Source organism: Brachionichthys hirsutus, chromosome 22 (genome assembly GCF_040956055.1).
Source record: "Brachionichthys hirsutus isolate HB-005 chromosome 22, CSIRO-AGI_Bhir_v1, whole genome shotgun sequence".
In the NCBI taxonomy this organism is placed as follows: domain Eukaryota; kingdom Metazoa; phylum Chordata; class Actinopteri; order Lophiiformes; family Brachionichthyidae; genus Brachionichthys; species Brachionichthys hirsutus.
In genome coordinates this window covers 2,514,550-2,536,384 of record NC_090918.1, presented here as the reverse complement: position 1 = coordinate 2,536,384, position 21,835 = coordinate 2,514,550, and the positions used below count along the sequence as shown (strand labels likewise).

The 21,835-nt window shown below is 41.4% G+C and overlaps 3 protein-coding genes across 3 annotated transcripts; 2 read left to right on the top strand and 1 right to left on the bottom strand.

Annotated features, from left to right (window-relative positions):
• Positions 1-5,232: 5,232 nt before the first annotated feature.
• On the top strand, positions 5,233-13,407 carry LOC137910884 (sodium-coupled monocarboxylate transporter 1-like). Its single transcript, XM_068755303.1, has 17 exons — positions 5,233-5,466; positions 5,591-5,710; positions 6,808-6,873; positions 6,988-7,039; positions 7,149-7,216; positions 7,925-7,963; positions 8,222-8,337; positions 9,180-9,320; positions 9,759-9,888; positions 10,047-10,135; positions 11,232-11,341; positions 11,441-11,508; positions 11,808-11,894; positions 12,074-12,291; positions 12,925-13,028; positions 13,104-13,192; positions 13,279-13,407. Exons 1-17 carry the CDS (start codon positions 5,233-5,235, stop codon positions 13,393-13,395), a joined length of 1,848 nt encoding a protein of 615 aa, XP_068611404.1. The 3' UTR covers positions 13,396-13,407.
• On the bottom strand, positions 13,143-15,424 carry lyrm5a (LYR motif containing 5a). Its single transcript, XM_068755304.1, has 3 exons — positions 15,344-15,424; positions 14,897-14,954; positions 13,143-14,811 (listed from the first exon to the last, which is right to left on the bottom strand). Exons 2-3 carry the CDS (start codon positions 14,939-14,941, stop codon positions 14,599-14,601), a joined length of 258 nt encoding a protein of 85 aa, XP_068611405.1. The 5' UTR covers positions 14,942-14,954; positions 15,344-15,424; the 3' UTR covers positions 13,143-14,598.
• Positions 15,425-15,450: 26 nt separating this feature from the next.
• dnai7 (dynein axonemal intermediate chain 7) lies at positions 15,451-21,226 on the top strand. Its single transcript, XM_068755483.1, has 16 exons — positions 15,451-15,459; positions 15,908-15,992; positions 16,095-16,183; positions 16,370-16,474; positions 17,513-17,650; positions 18,074-18,208; positions 18,305-18,408; positions 18,707-18,865; positions 18,930-19,062; positions 19,142-19,217; positions 19,414-19,571; positions 19,650-19,809; positions 19,901-20,115; positions 20,201-20,359; positions 20,688-20,801; positions 20,951-21,226. Exons 1-16 carry the CDS (start codon positions 15,451-15,453, stop codon positions 21,224-21,226), a joined length of 2,115 nt encoding a protein of 704 aa, XP_068611584.1.
• Positions 21,227-21,835: the final 609 nt, after the last annotated feature.

The following is a 21,835-nucleotide window of genomic DNA, read 5'->3' as shown; positions in this document are numbered from 1 at the left end:
ATTCTTCCTGCTGTATCTGAGCTAATGCCTCATGACAGATCATCAATAGGCTTTTTAAATGCTCTATAACTTTAGTGGATCGCTCTTTTTTTCTTTTCCCCCTCATACACACAACATTGCTTTTCTGTATGTGGGCCTATCTGGATACTTATCTGTTTGCCACTGTTTTCTTTTTGGCGTAGTGTGTTTTTGGTTACGTTGGATGTTGCATCACACGACCGCTTATACCTCCCCGCAGAAACATCCAGAGCTTTAACGGCTCTCTATTGCAATGACGAATGAGTGGAGTTTAGATGTTTCTGTCAGTTTTACAGGCATTAGATGCAGGTAGAGCTCAGGAGGTCACATGATCTCCCCTAGGTCACAAGAAAGCACTTTAACGCCGACACACGTGTCAATAGTGTCTTGAATTTCACTCATGATAATGAATTTGTGAAATATGGATAACGTTTTTGTTGTATATGTTGCATTTGAGATTATCTGACATGTTTGAAGATGTGTGTGTATATGTGTATATATATAATAAATATACACACACAAACTATTTAAACAAAATTAAGTAAGTAAGTTATCTTTATATTTTAATATTTGAATGTCGCCAAAGACTATTTATCATTGTTTCCACTGTTCTTTAAATATATAGTAGCGGTACAAGTTTTGACTGCAGTAAAGATGTTACTGATAATGTCCCTCACTCTGTAAAATAAAGAGCTATACTGTAGTGTAACAGAGAATGGAGTATGATTTAAGAGAGAGAGAGTGTGTGTGTGTGTGTGTGTGTGTGCAAGCATACAACATATTAACAGAAGCACATTAAGATTTAAAGAAAAATGTCCCCAAATATTCACCAAACAATGTGAAGCATGTGTTACAGTTTACTAACAGCAAGATTATTCAACCACAATTAAATATTAAGTTATTGGAAATATATATATATATATATTGCAACAACCTCAGACACAACAGATTATTGTATTTTTTTCATATTCATCAAAAAATGTGACTTTTACTGACCACTCATCAGGAGATATTTATAAATCAAATGCAGTTAAAACACTGCTTTAGCCTTAGACTTAATTTCAAATCCCATAGATTTTTTTAGTTAAGGCTCACATTTCCATAAAATCCATGTCTGAACTCCAAAAATCAGTTTTACGTCTAGAGGCGGAAGAATGAAACGGATGCTGAAAAGAACCGCTTTTCTCCAGTGAAGCATGGCGGGGGTTCAATGATGCTCTGGAGCTGCTTTGGCTCTTCCAACACTGGAAACCTGTAGTATGTAGAGCGTTGGATGCATTCGATCAAAGATCAGGATATCAGTCTCCATCTGTAAGGATGCTGAAGCTCAGGCGTCACTGGGCGTTCCTAAAGGATCATGACCCCAAACAGACTTCAGAGTCCAACAAGCCTTGGTTCCAGAAGATCATTCTAGAGCACATGTCAAACTCAAGGACTGGGGGCCAAATGTGGCCCGCCACACATTTTTTTTGCCACAGAGGAATCGGCTAAAGGTTCATTAGGAATACTGACAGACTCTGCGGTCTGGATGTGCATTATATTTGGAGCAGGTCATGATAAGGGTCTGTACAGGGGCCTTGATATGCTGTCATTAAAGGCGGATCATACAAATGCTCAGACAGTGAAAGGATGCATTTGTGTCATATTTGGGGAGAACATAATATCTGAATTGAGTGATTAAAATTGGTGCCTGTGTGAGCTGGTAATTGCAAAAATGGTATCGACTTCCAAACCCTCCTTGCTGTTACTGCGTCCTTGATCGAATCGCTGTGACCGAACAGGAAGTCAATCATTGCCAGTCCGCATGACAAAACACATGCAAAGGGTTCAGGGGACAACGTCAAGGAAACGCAGACAAATGCGTCATCAAGACACGTTCTGACGGCGGTAATGGTGAAGGTTACGTGACGACAAAGTTAATGAGTTACAGGGGGGGGTAGGTTAACATTGATGCTGTGCAAGCAGGGCGAGCTTGAACTTCACATTTTTTTTAATTTATGTTCTTCATTTCACTTTTCTAATGGATTCAACTGCTCCCGTGTTCTTCTACACTTTGATCGAGCGCAGACATTTCTGATAGTTATTTGTCAGTTTAGGGAAGTGAATAAACCGGACACCTCCCTCCAGTCGTTCGAGGTACCGGTCGTCATGGTTACACAATCCGTGACTGAAACGTTTCAAAACATTTCTTTGCCTTTGTGTAACATGCAAACCGAAGCACGTCATGCTGGTTTGTCTGACGGAGCGAACATAAACAGATGCACGTGGAGCCAAGAGATGACGTGTAGCGTCTTCCTCTCCCTTCCTATGATCCCCAGAGCTGTGAGCATCTTCCAGACAGACTGTGCCGGGAAGCCCCCGCAGCCGACTTCTACTGGGAATAGCCAGCCTTTGTCATTATACACTGCTGGACCAGGGCCTGACATTTAGAGGCTTTCCTCTCTGAGGCCTCGCTACATCCATCCTCCCACTTCCTCCCGTCTCTCTCGCTCCAAGATGTCTGCCAGTGCCATGAGGACCTTGTCATGGCGCCACCGGTATCTCCCCGGGCTAAGAGCAGTCTTGCACCCAGCCAGTATGTCGCGCACACGCCGAAGCTCCACAGCCCTAGACCCTTCTCCCTGGAAATTGTAATGTAGTATATTATTTAAAATTGACCCATGGAAAGCAAAACTCAAGCTACTTATTTTGCATCAATTATGACCATTATTCTTTTTTTCTTCATTAGTATGTGTTGTGAGTCCCCAAAATCCATGGAAGTCCAAAACTAACTGGCATGTTTGTGTAGGTTGTCAGTCACCCAGGCCCATGGTAAATCACAAAGAGCAAAAACAAAGAATCACCAAGACTTGTTCAAGTTTGATTGAGTACTGACACTCCCCAATCTGAGGGGACAGGCTTTATCTGAAGGCCAGCGCTGCCTACCTCAATAAAAACTGTTCATAAAAGTTAGGTTTTTAAAAATGATCGAGAAAAATAAAGAACATTCACTCTTTCCTCGTGTCTTTCTTCACCCTGTGTCTTCCTTCAGTATGCTCTGGTATTTTACTATTACGCAAATAAGAAATAGCTCAAATTCCAGCAGAGTGAACTATGTAATATCATGCTGTCTGCAGCTGATGCATGTCAGCCAGCAGAAACTGTGTCACATACCATTGAGAGAACTCTCCTTAAATTTACAGCTGATGGATTAATGGCCATCGGTGGACTAGATAAACAACGGATATTTTCCATGCGGTAAAATGTCAACCAGAGAAATGATCAAAAACACATCTGGTCAGTTCAAGGGACTGCAGACGATTTATTGTAATGGATTTGTAACCTTCTGGAATTTCACATGAGACCAGATCTGGTTCATGCTGCCTTGCGGGGGGAAACAAGACAAGCCAGAAACACTAAACACATCCTGTGGCAGTAAAATGTTCCAAAGCATGCAGTGCAATCCAAACCTTCAGACACAGAATGTTCTCCACGCAACTCAGAGATGGGATGCTAAGGAAGGAAATATATGTGGACAGACCGAGTTTTTTTGGTAATTCATGTTGAACACCTAGATTCATGCTGTTTCTACTTTCTGTAGATGTAACTGTCAATTGAGCCAAGCTGATACACCCTAACTAAATCCTAGATACTTTACAAGGTGACATTGTGCACGTTTGGTGATTGCAGCTTGTTACGAACGTGTTAGCTTGCATTCCAAGCAGCAGGTATGAACCACCATTACAGCAGACTTCATATTTTTGTCCATTTGATCACCAACATTGAGTCTTCAGTCACCTCTGGTTTGATCACAGAGGCCAACAATCCCCAGAAAGCTAAAGACGTAGCCTTCTGGAGTTAGCAGTTTGAAATGAGACTTGATAAGAATGAAACTTGGATGTCACAAAAGCTAATTAATAAGATAATCGGGGCTATTAAAGCCACCCAAAATGCAAAGAGTGGGGTGATACTTCACGTCAGTTTTCTTCTTTATTGATCATGGAACACCAATTGATTCTGTTCCATAAAAAAGATAACTAGTTAATAACTGGCAATTTTTAATCGATACAGAGAATATGTTCATGTGAGCATGTTAGACGGGAGGGATCTGGATCTACATTGACCCCCCCCCCCCTTCTCTGGTCATAACATTTACATTCCAGCTCAGGAGGCTCACGGTCAGCCTTCATGTAACTATCTGACTGAAACACCATATCTCCTGCAAATACTTTAGGGCTGAAACAGCTTTTAAATTTATATACACGTGTACGCACTTTTGACAGTGTTGGAATGCAGTAAATATTCAGACTGTTATTCACAAGAAGAGAAAGAGCAGATTCCACTGTGAGCCACACCAATCATGCTTACAAGGCCAACCAACGTCATCGCCGGCAAAAAAAATGCAATAAATATTTTTAGTGGAATGTTGTTGTTTAGAATGCAAAATAGATAGTCCTGCGATGTATCTTAAAAGTGATCTTTTCAGATGCATGAGCAAAGACGGTCTTTATTTGATTGAATGTCAGGTTGATTGTATCCGGGAATGTTGGACGGATGAAATGATTGTTCGATAACTGAGTACTTGAATAAGTACAAGTATATGTTCAAACTTCATTTAACACAGCAAGAATAATTATATATCCTTAAGGCTAAGTGTAAGTGCATTTATTTGATGCATTTGAGGCTCTTTACTTTAAGGATGTTTAAGCGCATAGTTATGTATTTCCCTTGCTTACGTTCTTCCTTTTCTAAAGGTTTTTCACCGACGCGACGTTGTTCCTACAACAAATTAATAAAGAGATAAAAAAGAAGTGTTTGAGAACCCAGTCATCTTTTGGGTGGGACATCAAGCCCTTTTTCAAGATCTGCACAGTTAAAAGGAAACTTGACATCCACCCTACGGTAACACACGCCCATACCTCATTTAGGGCGACCATATCATAACCGGACAAATGTGGGACAAAAAGTCTGTATAAGTGGGTCAAAGCATGATAATGAGGGCTATTCAGTAAAATGAGTGATTTATTTTTGGGTTAAACATTTCTGTAAGGCATTGAATTGCAGTGTCACTTGGGGTAAAGGTTTGTTTATTCTTCTTCACTTCAGTGTCATGTTAGATGATGATTTGCCTGGATTTCAGTTAGCCATCTCTCTCTCTTTGTTTTTTTTTTTAGTCTGAGTACAAACCTGTACACTGAGCAGCTTTTATTCGTTTTTGGTCTGACTCAAAGCAAAATGTCAGGCGATTCTCTTGTAACCGGCTCCCTTGTTGCAGCCGACTACCTGGTGTTTGCCCTCATGCTGGTGGTGTCCACCTCCATCGGGGTCTACTTTGCATGGGCCGACAGGCGCCAAGAAAGCTCCAGAGACTTCCTAACGGGGGGTCGAACACTGACAGCCTTGCCCGTTTCTATATCTTTGATTGCCAGCTTCATGTCTTCCATCACAGTGCTGTCCAGCCCAGCCGAGGTAAGGTTGATACAGTTCTTTATATCAAAATTTGAATGCAAAAACGTTAACCCATCACGACATGCTATTTGATCTCTTCCAGATGATGCAGATTTGAATTGATTAGCCATCTTCCATTTTGTAGGTGTATCGTTATGGAGCCATCTTTGTATTTTTTGGTTTGGGCCAAGCACTGTCGACGGTGGTGGTGTCTGAAGTCTTACTCCCAGTCTTCTACAGGTTGGCCATTACCAGCACCTATGAGGTATGTATATATGTTTATGTGCATTTTATGATATTACATATATCATGAAATAGAACTACTGACATTTACCATTGAGCAATTGTTTTGACCCATAATAAGAACTGACAAAAATGAGTGTCGTGTCAGTTGATGTTCTGTTTCATCCTCTATGGGATATTTCTGCGCTGCTATTATCCGTACAAAAGTGAGCCCAAATAATGTAAATGCTGGTTAACAGTTTAAACGTGCAAAAGTAGCATATAAAAACCAGGTACAAACCCTGTTAATGTCGGTTAATTCTCGGCCTGCATGGGAGGGTGTTAAATCTATTATGGGCATGCGCTCTACCAGGAATCCTGTTTCCCTTGCTGGTCTGTCTGATTAAATACTGGTTTTATAACGATTTTATTGCTGGTGATTTTAGTAATGAGTTGTTGGCATACAGGGATGCTCCCCCTGCACAGATGGAGATGTTGGTGGTTATAAATAGGGACGTTGTTTGTAAACGTTTTAAAGGGGTGAAGGAGAGGAAAGGTCCCGGGCCGGACGACATTGGGGGCAGACTGCTGAAGAGCTGTGCAGGCATCTTCACTTTTATTTTCAGGAACTCTCTGCAGCCGTGTAGGGTCCCTCTTCTTTGGAAAGACTCCATAATTGTGCCAGTGCCCAAGATTAAAAACCCCTGAATACAGGCTGCTGCCTTCCGGTCGTCGGTACATGATACCAAAGTGCAGGACAAATGGATTCCAAAATTAATTTCTTCCTGCATCTATTGTTTTTCTCAACAGCTTGTTATGATCAGCGTCTATTCCACTTGTGCACTTTTTATGTTTTAATTGTGTGTTGACTGAATTGCTGTGTGTCTCTGCTGGCTGTGCAACAAATTGCCCCTCACAAAGTTTTTTCTGATTCTGATTCTGCTCTAATTCCATTTTAAATTTGCTTTAATTTATTGCATTGCATCATCACAGCTCCTGATCTTGCAGCAGTGGAATCCTATTATATGATTAGAGTGTTTGACCTGTCTGACGTAGAATGATACTTTACTGTAAATAAATAACTGTACTACATTCATTTACAAGTGAAAGCACTGTCTCTTCTGTCATGTCAATACGAAGTATCTGGAGCTGCGTTTCAACAGAGCGACCCGCCTCCTAGGAACTGTGATCTTCATTTTTCAGACAGTGAGTGAGAACATCACAATACATACAGACGTTTACTAATGAGGCTAAATCATCAAATCTAACACACGAGGGTAATTGATGTAGACCTGCGTTACATTTCTCTTTCTAACACAGATGCTCTACACTGGAATTGTGATCTATGGTCCAGCCCTTGCTTTAAGTCAAAGTATGTTGTTTTCAGTCCACAAATTATTACCAACATCAGAATACTACTAATATCTCTCAGTGTGTTATTTGAGACTGCTGTTTGGAATCCTTTGTCTCTCTCTCCACAGTTGCTGATATAGATCTGTGGGGTGGAATAATTTTAACAGGCATTGTGTGTACTCTGTACTGCACATTGGTTAGTATTTAAATATAAACATAATACTGCATAGATGAGTTTCACCATGGACAGTGTTGGGCAAGTTACTCAAGATCTGTAATATATTACTTTTTACTCGTTACTTGCTGGAAAAAGTAATTACTTTACTCCCTGACAAATGTAACTGGTTATTTATTACTTTAAGTTACTTTTTTCCTTCTTGCCCTCAATAATTGCATCCTTTCTCCCCAAAAATGACACGATGAGTCCATCTGAGTCAATTTGGACCATCATTTGAATTAAATGAACACAAAGACTTTTACTTTGTAGGAATTCAAACATTTCTGACTAAATGAAACCACATCTGGGCTAAAACTGATAACGAACTTCAGTTGTTTATTAAAGCAGAAAACAAGCTCAGAAAGAACCCCAAACGAAATGGATCGAGTTTACGCCACCTACCTTAAAAACAGACGAGGACGAATTGTTTCTGTATCCAGTCGGATAGAAAATAGCAAAATATTACTTTTGAAAAAAAGTAAATATAATATTGCTCAAAATATAAAAGTAATTTGTTACACTACTCATTACTGGGAAAAAGTTATTATTATTTTTATTTACTTTAGTTACTTTCCCAACACTCGCCATGGACAACAATATATTTAAATACATTTGATTGGTTTTATCCACAGAGGTATGGAGGAATGAAATAACTGTAACATCTGATTAAGATCTATATCCCTACAGGGTGGACTGAAAGCAGTGGTGTGGACTGATGTGTTCCAGGTAGATCTCGCTCTGAACAACAACAACAAAAACACCCAGAAAGAAATACATGTCACAGAATGTATGCAATTCTTCCTCGATAGCATAGCCAACCAAAAGAAAAAGCACACTGTTTCACTAGTGCCAATCATAATCCTATTTAGCACATAAAATCAAAGTAAAAATCATTTAAATCCAATAACGTTACAATAAAATATAACCTTTATTTTCAAGACTTAGGTGCTTTCCAAACCAAAGGTGTCTCATTTTATTTCCTAGATCGGAATAATGCTTTCAGGTTTTCTGGCAGTCGTCATTAAGTCTGTCATCTTACAAGGCGGCCTCTCCACCATCATTTCTGACTCACAACAAGGAGGAAGACTCAACTTTTTGGAGTGAGTATGAAACACCAGTGGTTGAGAGAGAGAACTACTAATCAATGCAGTAGTTTGCTTGTATCTTAAATGATGAATGAATGATTTGTATCTTTAAGAAGCATCAATGTGTATGTATGGTTTAATTCAAATCAATTGCATTTCATTTATAGAGTGCCAGATCACAACAGAAAGTTCTCAAGGCACTTTAAAGGTGTATCAGGGAAAGACCTGCAGATAAAGACATAACCCAAATTGACCCACAAGAGCAAGAACTTTGGCAATGGATGCAAGGAAAAACTTCCCTTTAACAGGCAGAAACCTTGGACAGAACCTAAGGCTCTTGGTGGACGGCCATCTGTCTGACCGGTTGGGTAGAGAAAGAGAAAGAGAGGAGATCGATAGGGTAGTACTTAAGTACTGTGTTAATATGTATTACCTCCGCCGAGGTGAAGGTTATGCAATGACCAGCATTGGTCTGTTTGTCTGTCTGTTAGCAGGAAAAAATATATTGAATTTTAACATTGAAAACCCCATTTACTGATTCAAAAATCTGTTAAAAATCAACTCCGATTTATCTATTTTTTATATTTATTTAACAGGGAGAGTGCACATTAATAAACATTTATGTAAATGTGCCAGAATTAGCCAAAAGGCTATTTTTCATGAGCTGCTTGGTGGAGGTCTGCCCTCTCTCAGTGCTTTTCTATTTTACCATTAAATCTTTTTGCTCAAATATGTAGACGAGACAATTGAGGTCGTCACTTGTGTCGCACTTTTGAAAAAACTGGTTTGTTTAAATTGCTATGAATAAAATCATGAACGAATAAATAAATGTGACCTGGATCTTTGTGTTTCACCAGTTTTGATACAAACCCTCTGAGGAGACACACGTTTTGGACCATGGCCATTGGGTCAACGTTGGGCTGGACTAGTATCAACGGGATTACCCAATCCCAGGTGCAGAGATATATCTCCTGCAAAAGCCTCACTCATGCCAGAATGTGAGTCACACTTCAACCTATTCCCTCTCCGCATGCTAGGGCCCGCTGCATGTGTGTGGTTGTTTCAAGGGGCCTGTTGTACTAACTAGGAGTAGGGTGTAAAGATAATTTCGCTGCGTGCTTGCAGTGTAACAATAACAAAAATAAATCTTTGCTGCTGCCCAGAGTCCGTAGTGCTGCGTGCAGGGTTGCCAACTTGAGAATGGCAAGATGTGTGGCCTACCAGGGGGGGGGGGATTTATATATACAGTAGCAACATGTAATCCCAAATTTGAAAAACCAAGACCGAAAATGAACACAAACTCGGGCGATAGTGAAATATATCAGTGTTTATAGAGAGTATTGTCTGTCACGCTTCCCAATCCCAATACATGAAAGTTTGTGTCCATGTGTTTTACCTTTATTTAGTATAGAGTTTCATTGTTTTTTTTTTTCCAGAGCTCTGTACATCTGTATGTTAGGTCTGTGCACTTTCCTGGTGTCCACGGTGTTTGCCGGAATGTGCCTCTTCTCATTCTATAAGAACTGTGACCCATGGACATCTGGACAGGTCACTACTCTTGATCAGGTATAAAACAAGATGCATAGTATAAAGGCTTGTGGTTGTTACGCTAGCTTGTATATCTTTATATACAAATAGATAATTTGAATAACAATATTAATGTTATCATGTCACTTCATAAGATTCCATGTCATAATTACTAATGTCTGAAATGCTCTTCCCAGTTGATGCCGTATTTGGTGATGGACATCTTGACCGACTATCCTGGCCTTCCTGGACTATTTTTTGCAGCCGTATGTAGCGGCACACTAAGGTTCATGTTCATGAAAGTTACCCCAAACCATAGATCCAATGACAATCATCATCATCCGGACTCCTGCAAGGGAAGGGACGTCCTGTGCGTTGAGCCGACCAGATGAACTAGTTTATTCCAGCGCTGGCGGCCTTGTGCCAACTGCTCTACGTCCTCCAGCTGATGTTTTCGATGGTTCTGAGAGCCCTGCTATCAAAGCCATCTATTCTGGCGGCCAAAGTCTTGCTTAAAGGCCATGTTTCTGAGTCATAGAGCAGGATGGAGAGTACGGCAGAGTTGTAGATCCGGAACTTTGTCGTGCGTGATACGGTCTGGTCTCGACGGAGTGGTTTCCGGAGAGACGACAGAGCTGAGGCTGCCAGGGCTCTTCTGTGAATAATTTCTGGTTTTAGGTCCCCGTTGTCTGTCACAATGGACCCCCCAGATACACAAAGCTCTTGACGGGTTCTATAATGTCTTTGCCAAGCTGCAGGGGAGGTGGATCCGCTCCGTCACCGACATACATGAACTTGGTTTTTGTCCAGCTCAGTATATGCCCAGAGCATCTCTCAACTGGCTATAGGATGTGCCGAGCAAGATGGTGTTGTCAGCATACTCCAGTTCAGTCAGGTGGTAGCTGCCGGAGGACACTCCGGGGACCCACACTGGCTTCTCTCTCTGGTCAGTTTTGTAGCAAAAATGTTTCTCCTGGGGGGGGGGTTAGCCCTCCGGACGATAGTCGGTTGGTGGGGCTGCCATGTCACAGCGTACCGACATGCTGGGGTCTTTGTTTGTCTGGAACATACCCTGGAGACAAAGGGTGACCCTACCTGGAGCAGGCTCCCAACGGTAGCACTTCTCAGGGTCACTGGAACGCACAAGCCGTCAAGGCCCTAACCCAAGACAGAGATCATGATCCAATGACCACACTCAACATTTTAAATTGTATCATGACGACAACTGTGATGATCACTAATGCAGACTGTGCAAAGAAGAATATTGTACATCAACTAATTGTTGATGTCCAGCACTGCAAATGAACTGTATCCATAAAAGCTTGCATATATATGATGGTTCTTGCCTGTCATGTTGTAATTTTGTTGTTATTTAATCGCAGCACAGTGTCGACCAGCATCAATGCACTGGCTGCGGTGACACTGGAGGACCTGATCAAACCATACAGTAACATGTCTGAGAAACATCTGTTCTGGCTGTCCAAAGGACTGAGTGAGTGGATCAGCATGGGTGTGTGACTGAGGCTGTAACTCAGTAGCTGTGAAAATGTGCAGAACTAAAATACATGTTTCTAATGTGATTTGCTTCCAGCCTGCTTTTTTGGGATTGTATGTATCGCCATGGCTGGAATGGCTTCAGCCATGGGAACAATGATGCAGGTAGAGATGATTTGTGATTATATTTGTATCACAATTCTTTAATAGACACAAATACGAACCACATATGCTTCAGGACATTTGGGGGGGGGGGGGGGGGGATTGAAAAAAAGAATTATATTATAGTTATCCCTGATTGTTTTGACAAATTGGTCAATTTATATACCGACATACCTCTACTACGTAAATAGACAAAAATATTTTAGAGCTTATAAGAAATACTTATATATTTTTTCCATGTATTTATGTAGTAGAGGTATGCTCATTTTGAAATGTTGATTTGATGATCTCTTTTCAAACAGGCAAGCGTTGTCATCACTAGCGCTACTGGAGGTCCTTTACTGGGCATATTCATTTTGGGAATCCTCTGTCAATTTGTCAATTCCAAAGTAAGTACTTCCTGCACTGAAAGTTTTTTTTACCTTAAAGAAGACATATTAAAAACTCACTTTCCCCATGTTTCTACACTATTATGGTGATTTTGCATCCTTATCAACCCCAAAACATCTGTTCACCTGTTTTGAACGAGAGGCGTTACATGAAATTTAATGTGCAGTTTTGTCCACAGGGAGCGTTGTCAGGTCTTTTGATGGGGCTGGCTGCCTCCTTCTGTGTCAGTATTGGAGGCATCATACACCCCCCTCCTCCTGCAATGACCCGACCTTTGCCACTGACCACTGAGGGCTGTGGTTTCAATATCACAGACAGCTTCAACTGGACCTCCACTGTTCTGCCAACAACATCAACGTCCATCATCACATCCCCAGTGCAGAACAGTGACGGCGAGTAAGTCTGTATCTGGCTGGATCAAATTATTATGAACGCAACAGGCAGGACAATGTGTGACAAAATGACCTGAGTAATTCTGCAGATTCTATATTCTAGCAATACATAATTTTGCTACAGGAACACATGCATAGGCTACTTAGAAATTAGAATATATATAAAAATCCTAATCCAATATGTAAAATACCAGTACAAGTATAATACATAATTGATAAATACCATGACTGTCTCAGTCAGTTTCATACCTCAATCTTGGGGAACACTGGTGAATTGACAGTTGTCTAGATTGCAAAATGAAACAAATCTCAAATCTAAGCAAATTTGTTCTTACACTTCTACAAATTACGCAATCATATTTATTAAAACTGAATTGTCCTGACAAGCCATGATACATTTTGTTTATAAAAATTCACAATAACATACAGGGGTGTCTGAGCAGAGAGCGGACCCCCTCGAGAACTACAACACTACCGTGTACTCACCACCAGTCATCACACTGGGATCATATGCTGCCCAACCAACGGAGATAAATATGAAGACAAGAAAGCTCCTCACAATGGATGACGAGTTTTTTAGACAGACAGACAGATAGATGATAGATTGCTATTACTTATTTACGTCTTCTACCATCAGGCACCTGCTGGCAGATACCTGGCAGTCTCCTTCCTATCTCTACTTTGGTCCTATTGGAACTCTGACAGCTCTCATTGTTGGACTTGTGGTCAGCTTGCTTACAGGTGAAACAACAAATTTTGTTAGTGCTGTTTACATGCCACAAATGAACATTATTGATCCTGTTGTATATCTTCCAGGGGGCTGGAGGTCCAGAGTGGAATCAAGGCTTAGACTAATGAAAGAAGACACAACTTTTTATTACATGTTCATGTTCATCAAAGACAGAGTAAGTGCTGCCTGCAGAGAAACGATGTCAGACGCTGCAGACTGACGACAGCTACTGACTTCTGTTTTGTGCTTTTCTCCGGTCAGGTCACGAGGAGACAAGGAAGGTCAAAGGTGACAGAGAGCAGACAGAAGAGAGTTGGAGTTGAACATCCTGATTTGTGTAACGCCGAGATGGATTTAATAAATATAACTTCAGCATGAAAAATTTAGTCTGTCATTAAATATCAATATTCAAATTGGCTATTGATTACATGGAAAATATTGAACTTATCAATATTGAAATTTAAAATATTTCAAACATTTGAATGATAGAAAACAATTTTCTGTCATTTATTAAGTGCCAAGAAATCACAGATTCACATGTGCATCTCTATTCAAAAATAAACACTAAAATATTATTTTCTCAATGATCATACTTTGATCTGAAATAGAAATTTGTTTCCCTTACATCTTCATTCTTGCTGTCCTTATTTAGTCTACCCCCAGACCTGGAGGCCTAAAGGTCAAATTCCCACAGAATAGCTCCAACTTCTACTCTCTCCTCGTTTCCTCTCACATCTTCAGCTGTCCTAAGAATAAAACGGAACAAGCCTCCCTAAATAAAATAACAATAAAGGGGACTGTCTCTCTTTCACCTGTCTGCTTGTCAAACCAACAGCACCATCTGACTATTAAAGGAGTGAAAATAGAAAATTCTACACCAGCTATTAGTTGAAAAGCTGGTTAGTCACACGCAGCCTGTTTAGAATGCCTGAGGTTTAATGCCTGTTGAAATATGAAGAGTACTGTTTATATTTCAAAACATACAATTACATTTTTATTAACTCACATATCAAGAAAGGCATTCATGTCTGTATATAAACACTAAAATGCATTTTATTGATAACTAAACTTCCGCAACGGTCTTGTTTAAGAACCTAAAATCTGAACATCAATATCAGAACATACATTAGATTATTCTTTGATCAAGGATATGCAATATAGCAAGAAGCTATATTAAAATACAGCCCAGGAAAAAAATACTCAGTACCAATTTTAGGTTTATTGGCTAAATGTACTTCTTTCCAGCTTATGTCTCACTCTTTCTCCTCTGGAGTGAAAGCTTTTAGTTTAATTAAATGCTCCAAAGAACAGCATCTTAAACTTCTTAAAATAGTTCAGGCCTACTAAAAATGACTTTTCTTTTGCTTTCAAGGTCAGGGGTGACACAGAAAACCTTTATGTAAATTTACAATTTAGCAGAACTTTTGGACTCTCTTGTCAAAGTCCCCAGATTAATTCATCATTTTCTGTCCCTGTCCACAGACAGATGTGTTCCGCTGTGGGGCGAGGTCACAAACAAAGCTCCATAATAATCTGATGAAATAAACACGACTCTCCTCAGTGTCCTTCGTTTGACGGCAATCATTCTTCTTGTTCATAATACCTCTTTTTCATGGCTCGGTATTTTCTGAGGAAATAGAGCGCCTCCAGTTCCTTGATGACAAAGTCGCCACGGGCGACCAGATGTTTGATCTTCTCAGGGTCAGTCTCGTCCCTATTCTTTATGAAAGCCGCCTTCAAACGCTCTCTGAAGTAAGCTGATCCCTTGGGGTAATCACGGCCGATATAGAGCAGCTTCAGGGGGGGGGGGGGGGGGGAAGAGGAAAATGTCATTTTAGCATCACTGGATATTCACAGACATTTTGTTTGTGTCACTTACCGTTTTGTAAAGCCTGATAACCTCACTCTTTGCAGGATTGGCCATGGCGGACACGTTTCTAGAGACAAATAACGACTTAGTCATTGAAGGAAATGATAATAACAACATGCGCAAATATATTTGCCATGACTTGAAGGAGAGAGCAGCCAATCAAAAAACAACGTTAATCAATTTACTGTAACATTTTAACGCCACGAATAAGCTAGCTAGCATTGCTGTTGGAACTCATCACAGATGTCACAAACAAACAAACAAAAATAGTAAATTAATAGTTACGTGCTTTATGTTGTAGAGACAAATTAAGCAAGCGTTAAGTATGTCGTTTTTGGTTGTGTCGCAAAGACAAACATAGCGGCCACTTTATCAAACCACGCTAGCTAGCATGGTTGTTGTCATTTATTACAAACGCTACGAACATCAACAATAAATAATTATATTCATACTTACACGCGTTATTTAAAAGAGAAAACTACGAGGTCAGAAACACCAACAGTAAACAAACACAGCTGGCCGTACGTCGTTTCGTTGTCGCAAACAGGAAATGACAATTACGCATGCGCAAGGTTTCTATGGTTACTTGGACTCTACCGAATTAAAAGAGGAAACATGGTGAGTTTTCGTCTTTTTCTGGATTTAATTGTCTCAGTTTAATCCTCTCATGTTCAAAAGGGAAACGCGAATCAGATTTATTAGTAATAAATTATAGTCAGTAACTATTAACTTGTATTTGAACATTTTAATGCTCTCTTTTATCCGACCTCTTCTCTTTTTTTTAAATATATATTTCTGTGTTGTTAATCTTTCTGTGTGTTTCCTCCTGTGAATAATAGCCACCCAAGAAAGGAAAGGTAGGAGCAAAGGTCAGTCAGTGCATTCACAACATTAGTTCAAAATGTAGTTAAAGTTATACACATTCCAGTTACTGTCTTTAGTGCTATACCTTTTTAGGTAGCATTGAATTAGCTTTGCTGGAAATAAATGTTTTTTTTTTTTTTTTTTGCGGATTTAAAGTCGTCCAAAAAAAAAACTAAGACGAGCAAAGCTCAGAAGGAAAAAAGGCAGAAAGAGGAAGAGGAGAGGAGGCTGCGAGAGGAAGGTAATTCATCCGTTTTATAATCTAACTTGAATATTTATCACCATTTAGAAATGAAGAGAATCCTACAAATTCCTGACACATTCTGCTTTTTTTTTCTTATAGAGGAAGCACGACTGCAAGCTGAGAAAGAAGAGCAAGAAAGATTGCACAGAGAGAAAAAGGAGAGAGAGCTCGAGCTACTTGCAATAAAGGTACGGCGTGCCCTCTGAACGTAACGCCATGTTCAACATTAATAGTAATAAAGCACAGTCAGCATAACAACCTGATCAGCATCTGCTAAAATGGCCATCTCTTTCTGTAAATTGATGATCGCTGCTCTATTGAGCTTCGACACTCTTTCATGGTCTTTAATGGTCTTTAATGTCTTCTGCTGACAGGACCGAGAGCGCCGAGAAGGTGAGCTGAACGAACTTCAATCCCTGCTGGAGCAGAATCACGCCGCGGTGACGCGATGGAAGACGGAGGCTGCAGAGATGGCCAAGGTGCGTTAGGTGTGAGAGGTCGGACACACAGTCAGGACTCGTATCAATAAACAATAATGTATTGTTGATTCAACACACACGTCACAGTTTTGAGATATTCTATTCTGATACAAAATGTTGAATCTGCTCTTTTAAAATGGTTTTCGGAATTCTTTAAAGCTACTAACTCTAGGAAGTCAGTCATTCTCATGCTAATTCTTAGCTGCATCCAGACCAACATATTGGAGCACAGTGGCGGAGCTAGACATTTTAAAAAGGGGTGGCCAAAGGGTGGCAAGGGATTGTTTTGAGGGGGCCACATACAAAGTGACTAAAATTTCGAAGTATTCAGAATATATGAAAATAGTTTATATAACAAAATGTACATAATTGTATATTTTACAAAGCATGTACAACAAAGTGCACTTTGCAGCTACAAAACAAGAACTCAGGCTGCTCTATGAACAAATGAAGTCCATTATTAAACAAAATGAGATGTAAACAGAAAGCACTTATCACAACAAGCCCTTGAACACAGCCTTTGTGACCTTCTTCCATGTCAAGGTCACATTAACACATTAAAAAAAACGCATGGGGATGGGATCTGTTGTGTCCTGATCCGCACCTGATTGTTGCTTCTTTATAATCTTTTTTTTAAATTTAATTTTAAATATATCACACTTTCTCTTCATTCTTCTGTCCCTATTGAGGAAAGCCTGGCGCAATCCCATGTAGTGTGTTTGTACCATGAGTGTACTTATACACAAAACAACGACTAAAACAGCCAATTTTTAGAATGACCAAATTAAATAACATTAAAGTCTATTTAACGCCACAATAATAAATACCATAAACTCATGGAAGCAATGCTTTGAGACGTTTCTACATAAAACCTTTTTCAGAAACGTTTGTCTCACTCCGATAGAGGAATATTTTCAGCGGGGTGCCACCCGGGCCACCCCTCTGGCTCCGCCACTGTTGGAGCACTGTGTGTCAGGACTGGAGGAAGTGAGCTGAAGTGGATCAGATCCTCTGTCCCAAACGTTTTTCTGTGTCCAGTGGGAGAGATATATGCGGTGTGATGGTTCCCCCGACCCAGCAGTGCAGCGGGATATAAACACATTCATCACCTTATGGAGAGATGACCCAGAGGTCGACCACACACTCGTGCTCAAGCAGTGTAACATCGCCCTACAGGTGCGTGTTTAATGTCTAGGTGGGAACGTGTCTTTACTGGGAATAAAATTGTTGTTTTTATTAAGTTTATATTGTCATCATTTATAAAAAAAATTCAGCTGATTATTTCCCCAAGGAAGTAACGTCACAAGGTTATTTTGGGATAATTATTTGATAATATAATTTATGCTAATTGTCTTAAATACAAAATAGAGATCCAGGCCAGTTTGAGAAAAGCCCAGCAACGTTACTGCATTGCAGAATATTTTATTTTTTAAATGCTCTAACTCAAAATTATAAAAAAAAATCTAAAATGATCCTGGAGCTGCACCAAAATGTACACAATTCTACAAACGAAGAGATACTGGTGAAGATATAACCATCTTGGCGCAGGCAACTATCCCCTAGTGAGGGACGAGAAGTGAAATATTGTCCTTGTTGCAGCTGATTGAGGAGCTCGAAGTTCTGCTCAGAGACGCAACAGTTCCACAAGAGGCTCAGAAATACCAAGAGGCTATCATCCAGCTGCAGGAGCTGATCCAGCACAAACACCACGTCATCACCGAGGAGATCCTGAAGGTACGGGAGTCGCAGTCACGTTCGTGCTTCAGCGTCGAGTCCAAGGCAACGTGTGGATCATCTGCTATAACAGTTTGTGTGTCTCACTGTCCGCAGAGAGCCAGTGAAAGCGCCGACACGAATACAGGCAACATGCAGGTTGTCATCAACGGAGACAACATCACAATGTGTCTTTGGGCCAACATCTGTAAGAACCCGAGGTTGGTTAGAGTGACAAAGAAAGAGTGAGGGTTGGGCAAGCATCAACAGACCAAAGAGTATGTTTCAGTTGTACTTGAAAGTAGAAAAGAAATACCAAATACAAAAACTGGATTTTGAATGTACAAACACTTTGTCCTGGCTCTTTAAATTGCCTGTAAGAAACTCATTTTTTGTTGATTTTAAGTATTATATTGTCAGATAAATATTATGCTATAATCAGTCCTGGGAACAAGAAGCTCCATTTGTAGAACTTTTACACTTTTACTATTTGTCTTTGTCTCCAATGGCTCCATTCAGGTTTAATGGTTTGAACTTTGAAGAAGTGGGCCTGGGCTTTGAGCTTCCCAAACAGCTGGCATCGAGAGATATCGCCGTGCGGATCCTCCACACGCGTTACGACCACCTGTCCTCGCTGTCCAGAATGACTCACCTGAGAATCCACGCGCCCAGCCAAAGGTACCGGGCCCTGCAAAACACTGCAAACGCGACAGTAATGCTGCATGTCGTTCCTACTTCTCAGGTTTCTTGCCGCTCCAGGAGACGCATCTGAGCAGAGGGAGGAAGGAGGAGACGGGGAGGCGAATGAAGACGAGTCACGGCCGCAGATAACTGAAGAGGAGACGCAATCCATCCAAGATTCCGAAACGCGGGAGGTGAGGCGAAAGAGAGGCTTCCCCGGTTTGGGTCATTCACTTCACCGTGGTGTTTCCATTCTTTCTACCTGCATGTCAGCGTGCAGCCAGTAGACAGACAAGCAGAACCAGTGCCCAGCAGACCCAAGTACAGACCCAGATAGAGGCACTGGGAGGTAAGACATGCCGGAGTCACTCCAGATGATTGACAGGTCTTTTGATACACGGCCTAACGTCGTGCAACAAGTAAATCTAAGCTTCTAATGTAACACTGTTTATCTAAACCAGTTAATACTAGCGGTAGAATAAAAACATTGCCGGATGTCAAGCTGTTGAACAGCTCGTCGGTTTTCCGTGCTTCTCGCTCTCCAGCCGAGTTGGACTCCACGTCATGCGTGCAGCTGCCCGGGGACGAAGGTGTCCAGGTTGTGGATTTGACCCGGTACACACCTCTGTGTGGGGTTTTCTTCTATGACGCGTTTATCCTCCCACCACAAGCCCACCATGTGAAAGGCTGGGAAAGCAGACAGGTAAGCAGGTCTCATTGCTTTGATGTCTGCACCAAAGCCCAATAAATGAAGCGCAGCTCACCCTCCGCCTCCTAACAGCTGTTAGACGACGGCCTACATGCGTTCACCTATCCTGTGGAAACGCAGAACCCGGATGACAGTCAAGGCTTTACCTGCGTCCCCGTTGGCGTCTCCGTGACACTGCCCGACTCTGTCGTGTTCTTGAAAACGCCCCAAGTGGCTCGCTGGGACGCTGCAGGTACAACTCCAGCAGGTCAAGGTGTACAAAAAAAAAAAACGCAGGCTAAATCGGGAAGGACGCAAAAACTGACATTTAAATTTGTGTCCAGGGAAGCGGTGGAGGATGGATGGAATCACCGATATCTCTTACGAGGAGACGGACGCCAAGCTCTTGTTAAAGATGGACTCCTTCCAAGCCTTTGTGGCGATGCAGGAAACTTATGCCAACCTTCCCCTCCGAAGCTGGGAGCTCAGGCCACTTGGTGAAAACTCGGCTCTTTTCACCGTCAGCGGGGCTCTGATTAGCGTTAGCATCACAATCCAGGTGAGAGACTGAAGAACACCGTCAGTGAAACGGCTGAATAGTGAGATACAGCCTGGAAGATCATTTGCATCCGCGCGATCAACAGGGAAATCAGTGCATGTTGCTGTCGGAGCAGGAGAACGGTCTCTCCCACCTCTTAGGGAAGTGGATGAGCGGCCCCGCCCTGCAGACAGCCATGCTCAACGCCGGGATCAACATCTTTGTGAATGAGCACACAGACAAACACGTCGGCGCCATCAAGAAGGTTTTCATTACCGCTTGCCTTTTGGGGGAAAGAGCAGTAAACTAGATGTAACCCAGATTTGACATTTGGTAGTTGCTGCACATCCTAAACACGAAAAATATGGCCTTAACTTAAGTATTGTCAGGTTAATAAATGCATAACATCTTGTTTTTTAGTAAACCTTTTATGCATGGCATGTCGCTCTGGAAACAGCACACGTTTTCTTTGTGAAATCTGAAACGTACATTCCGGCATGACTTCCAGAAGTTGTAGGAACTTCAACTTCCCCACTCTGCAGAGACGCTAGCATTTAATTGTAGTTTTCCAGTGACATTTGCCTCCTTTCCAGGACCCATTCTCGGAACACGCTGCCTATCAGCAGATGGCCCTCTTTGCCTCCGATTGTGCCTTCTCATGGAGCAAGTGGAATGCTGAATGTGGTGCAGAGAGCCTGGTAATGCAGGTATTTACACAAATATAACTTTCAATTTAGTGTCCTTTTTGCTCCCATTGTGGAATGGGCCACCTCCTGAGTAAGACTGGGTTCAAACCAGAGATGAAAAATATTTTAAACTTGGTTCTGCCAACATATTAATAGCTCTCCTCTACCAGGCATGCGAGCACCAGGACCCAGACCCGGTGCCTGAGGACTCATGGAGTCTCTACCTACTGGGAGCTCAGAGGAGTCAGAAGCTGGAAGTCACAGAGAGGAGCGAGGCTTTCTCTACAGACCATTACCCCGAGAGCGAAGTTCACTCCACTTTCATCCACATGCTCCAGGACAGCATGAGTGCTGCCGGCATCGCCAGGACCAGAGAATCACCTCATCTGTTTGTGCACACAGTGCAGAGCCTGCTCTGTGCCACCAGACCCCTGATATACTCCTAAGTGGAATGAAATTAACCAGATGATTTTACTGACTAAAACAACAGTCCGTTATTATAGAATTGGCTACTTTATTTGTGCAAAGTGTCAAACATCTTCTCTGAGACGTACAAAAGTGTAAGAAGTTGACAACGGTGACATCCACCAGAGCTTTGGGAAAAAAAAAATACATTCAAACATTTGGCGTTCTGACTGGAACACCACTTAAAAATAAACAGATACACGCTCCCCACTGAAAACCCCCCAAAAACTCATGTCAATATTTAAAAAACATTTAAAATAAATGATTCATTACCAGTGTGTTTGACTTAAAAACGTCATTTACAGCCCATCCGCATAGAGGCTGGCTTTTCCATCTTCTTAAGTGCATGAAAAGTGTTTAAAAAGTCATGTGGCACAATTGGATCCTATGGTCTGTCAATAAAAAGTGGTGCAGCGATGCATGATTTGGTGGATCTGGGCCATTATTCTGATGAAGTTCTTTAACATGATCGGTTCACGCTGCGGCACCGGCGACCCGAACCTGCTTTGGATTGCGTTGGTTTCTTGGTTGGTTGCCAGTAGCGATGATGAGAAAACTGCGTAACGTGTTAAGGGTGTAAAGCTCAAGAT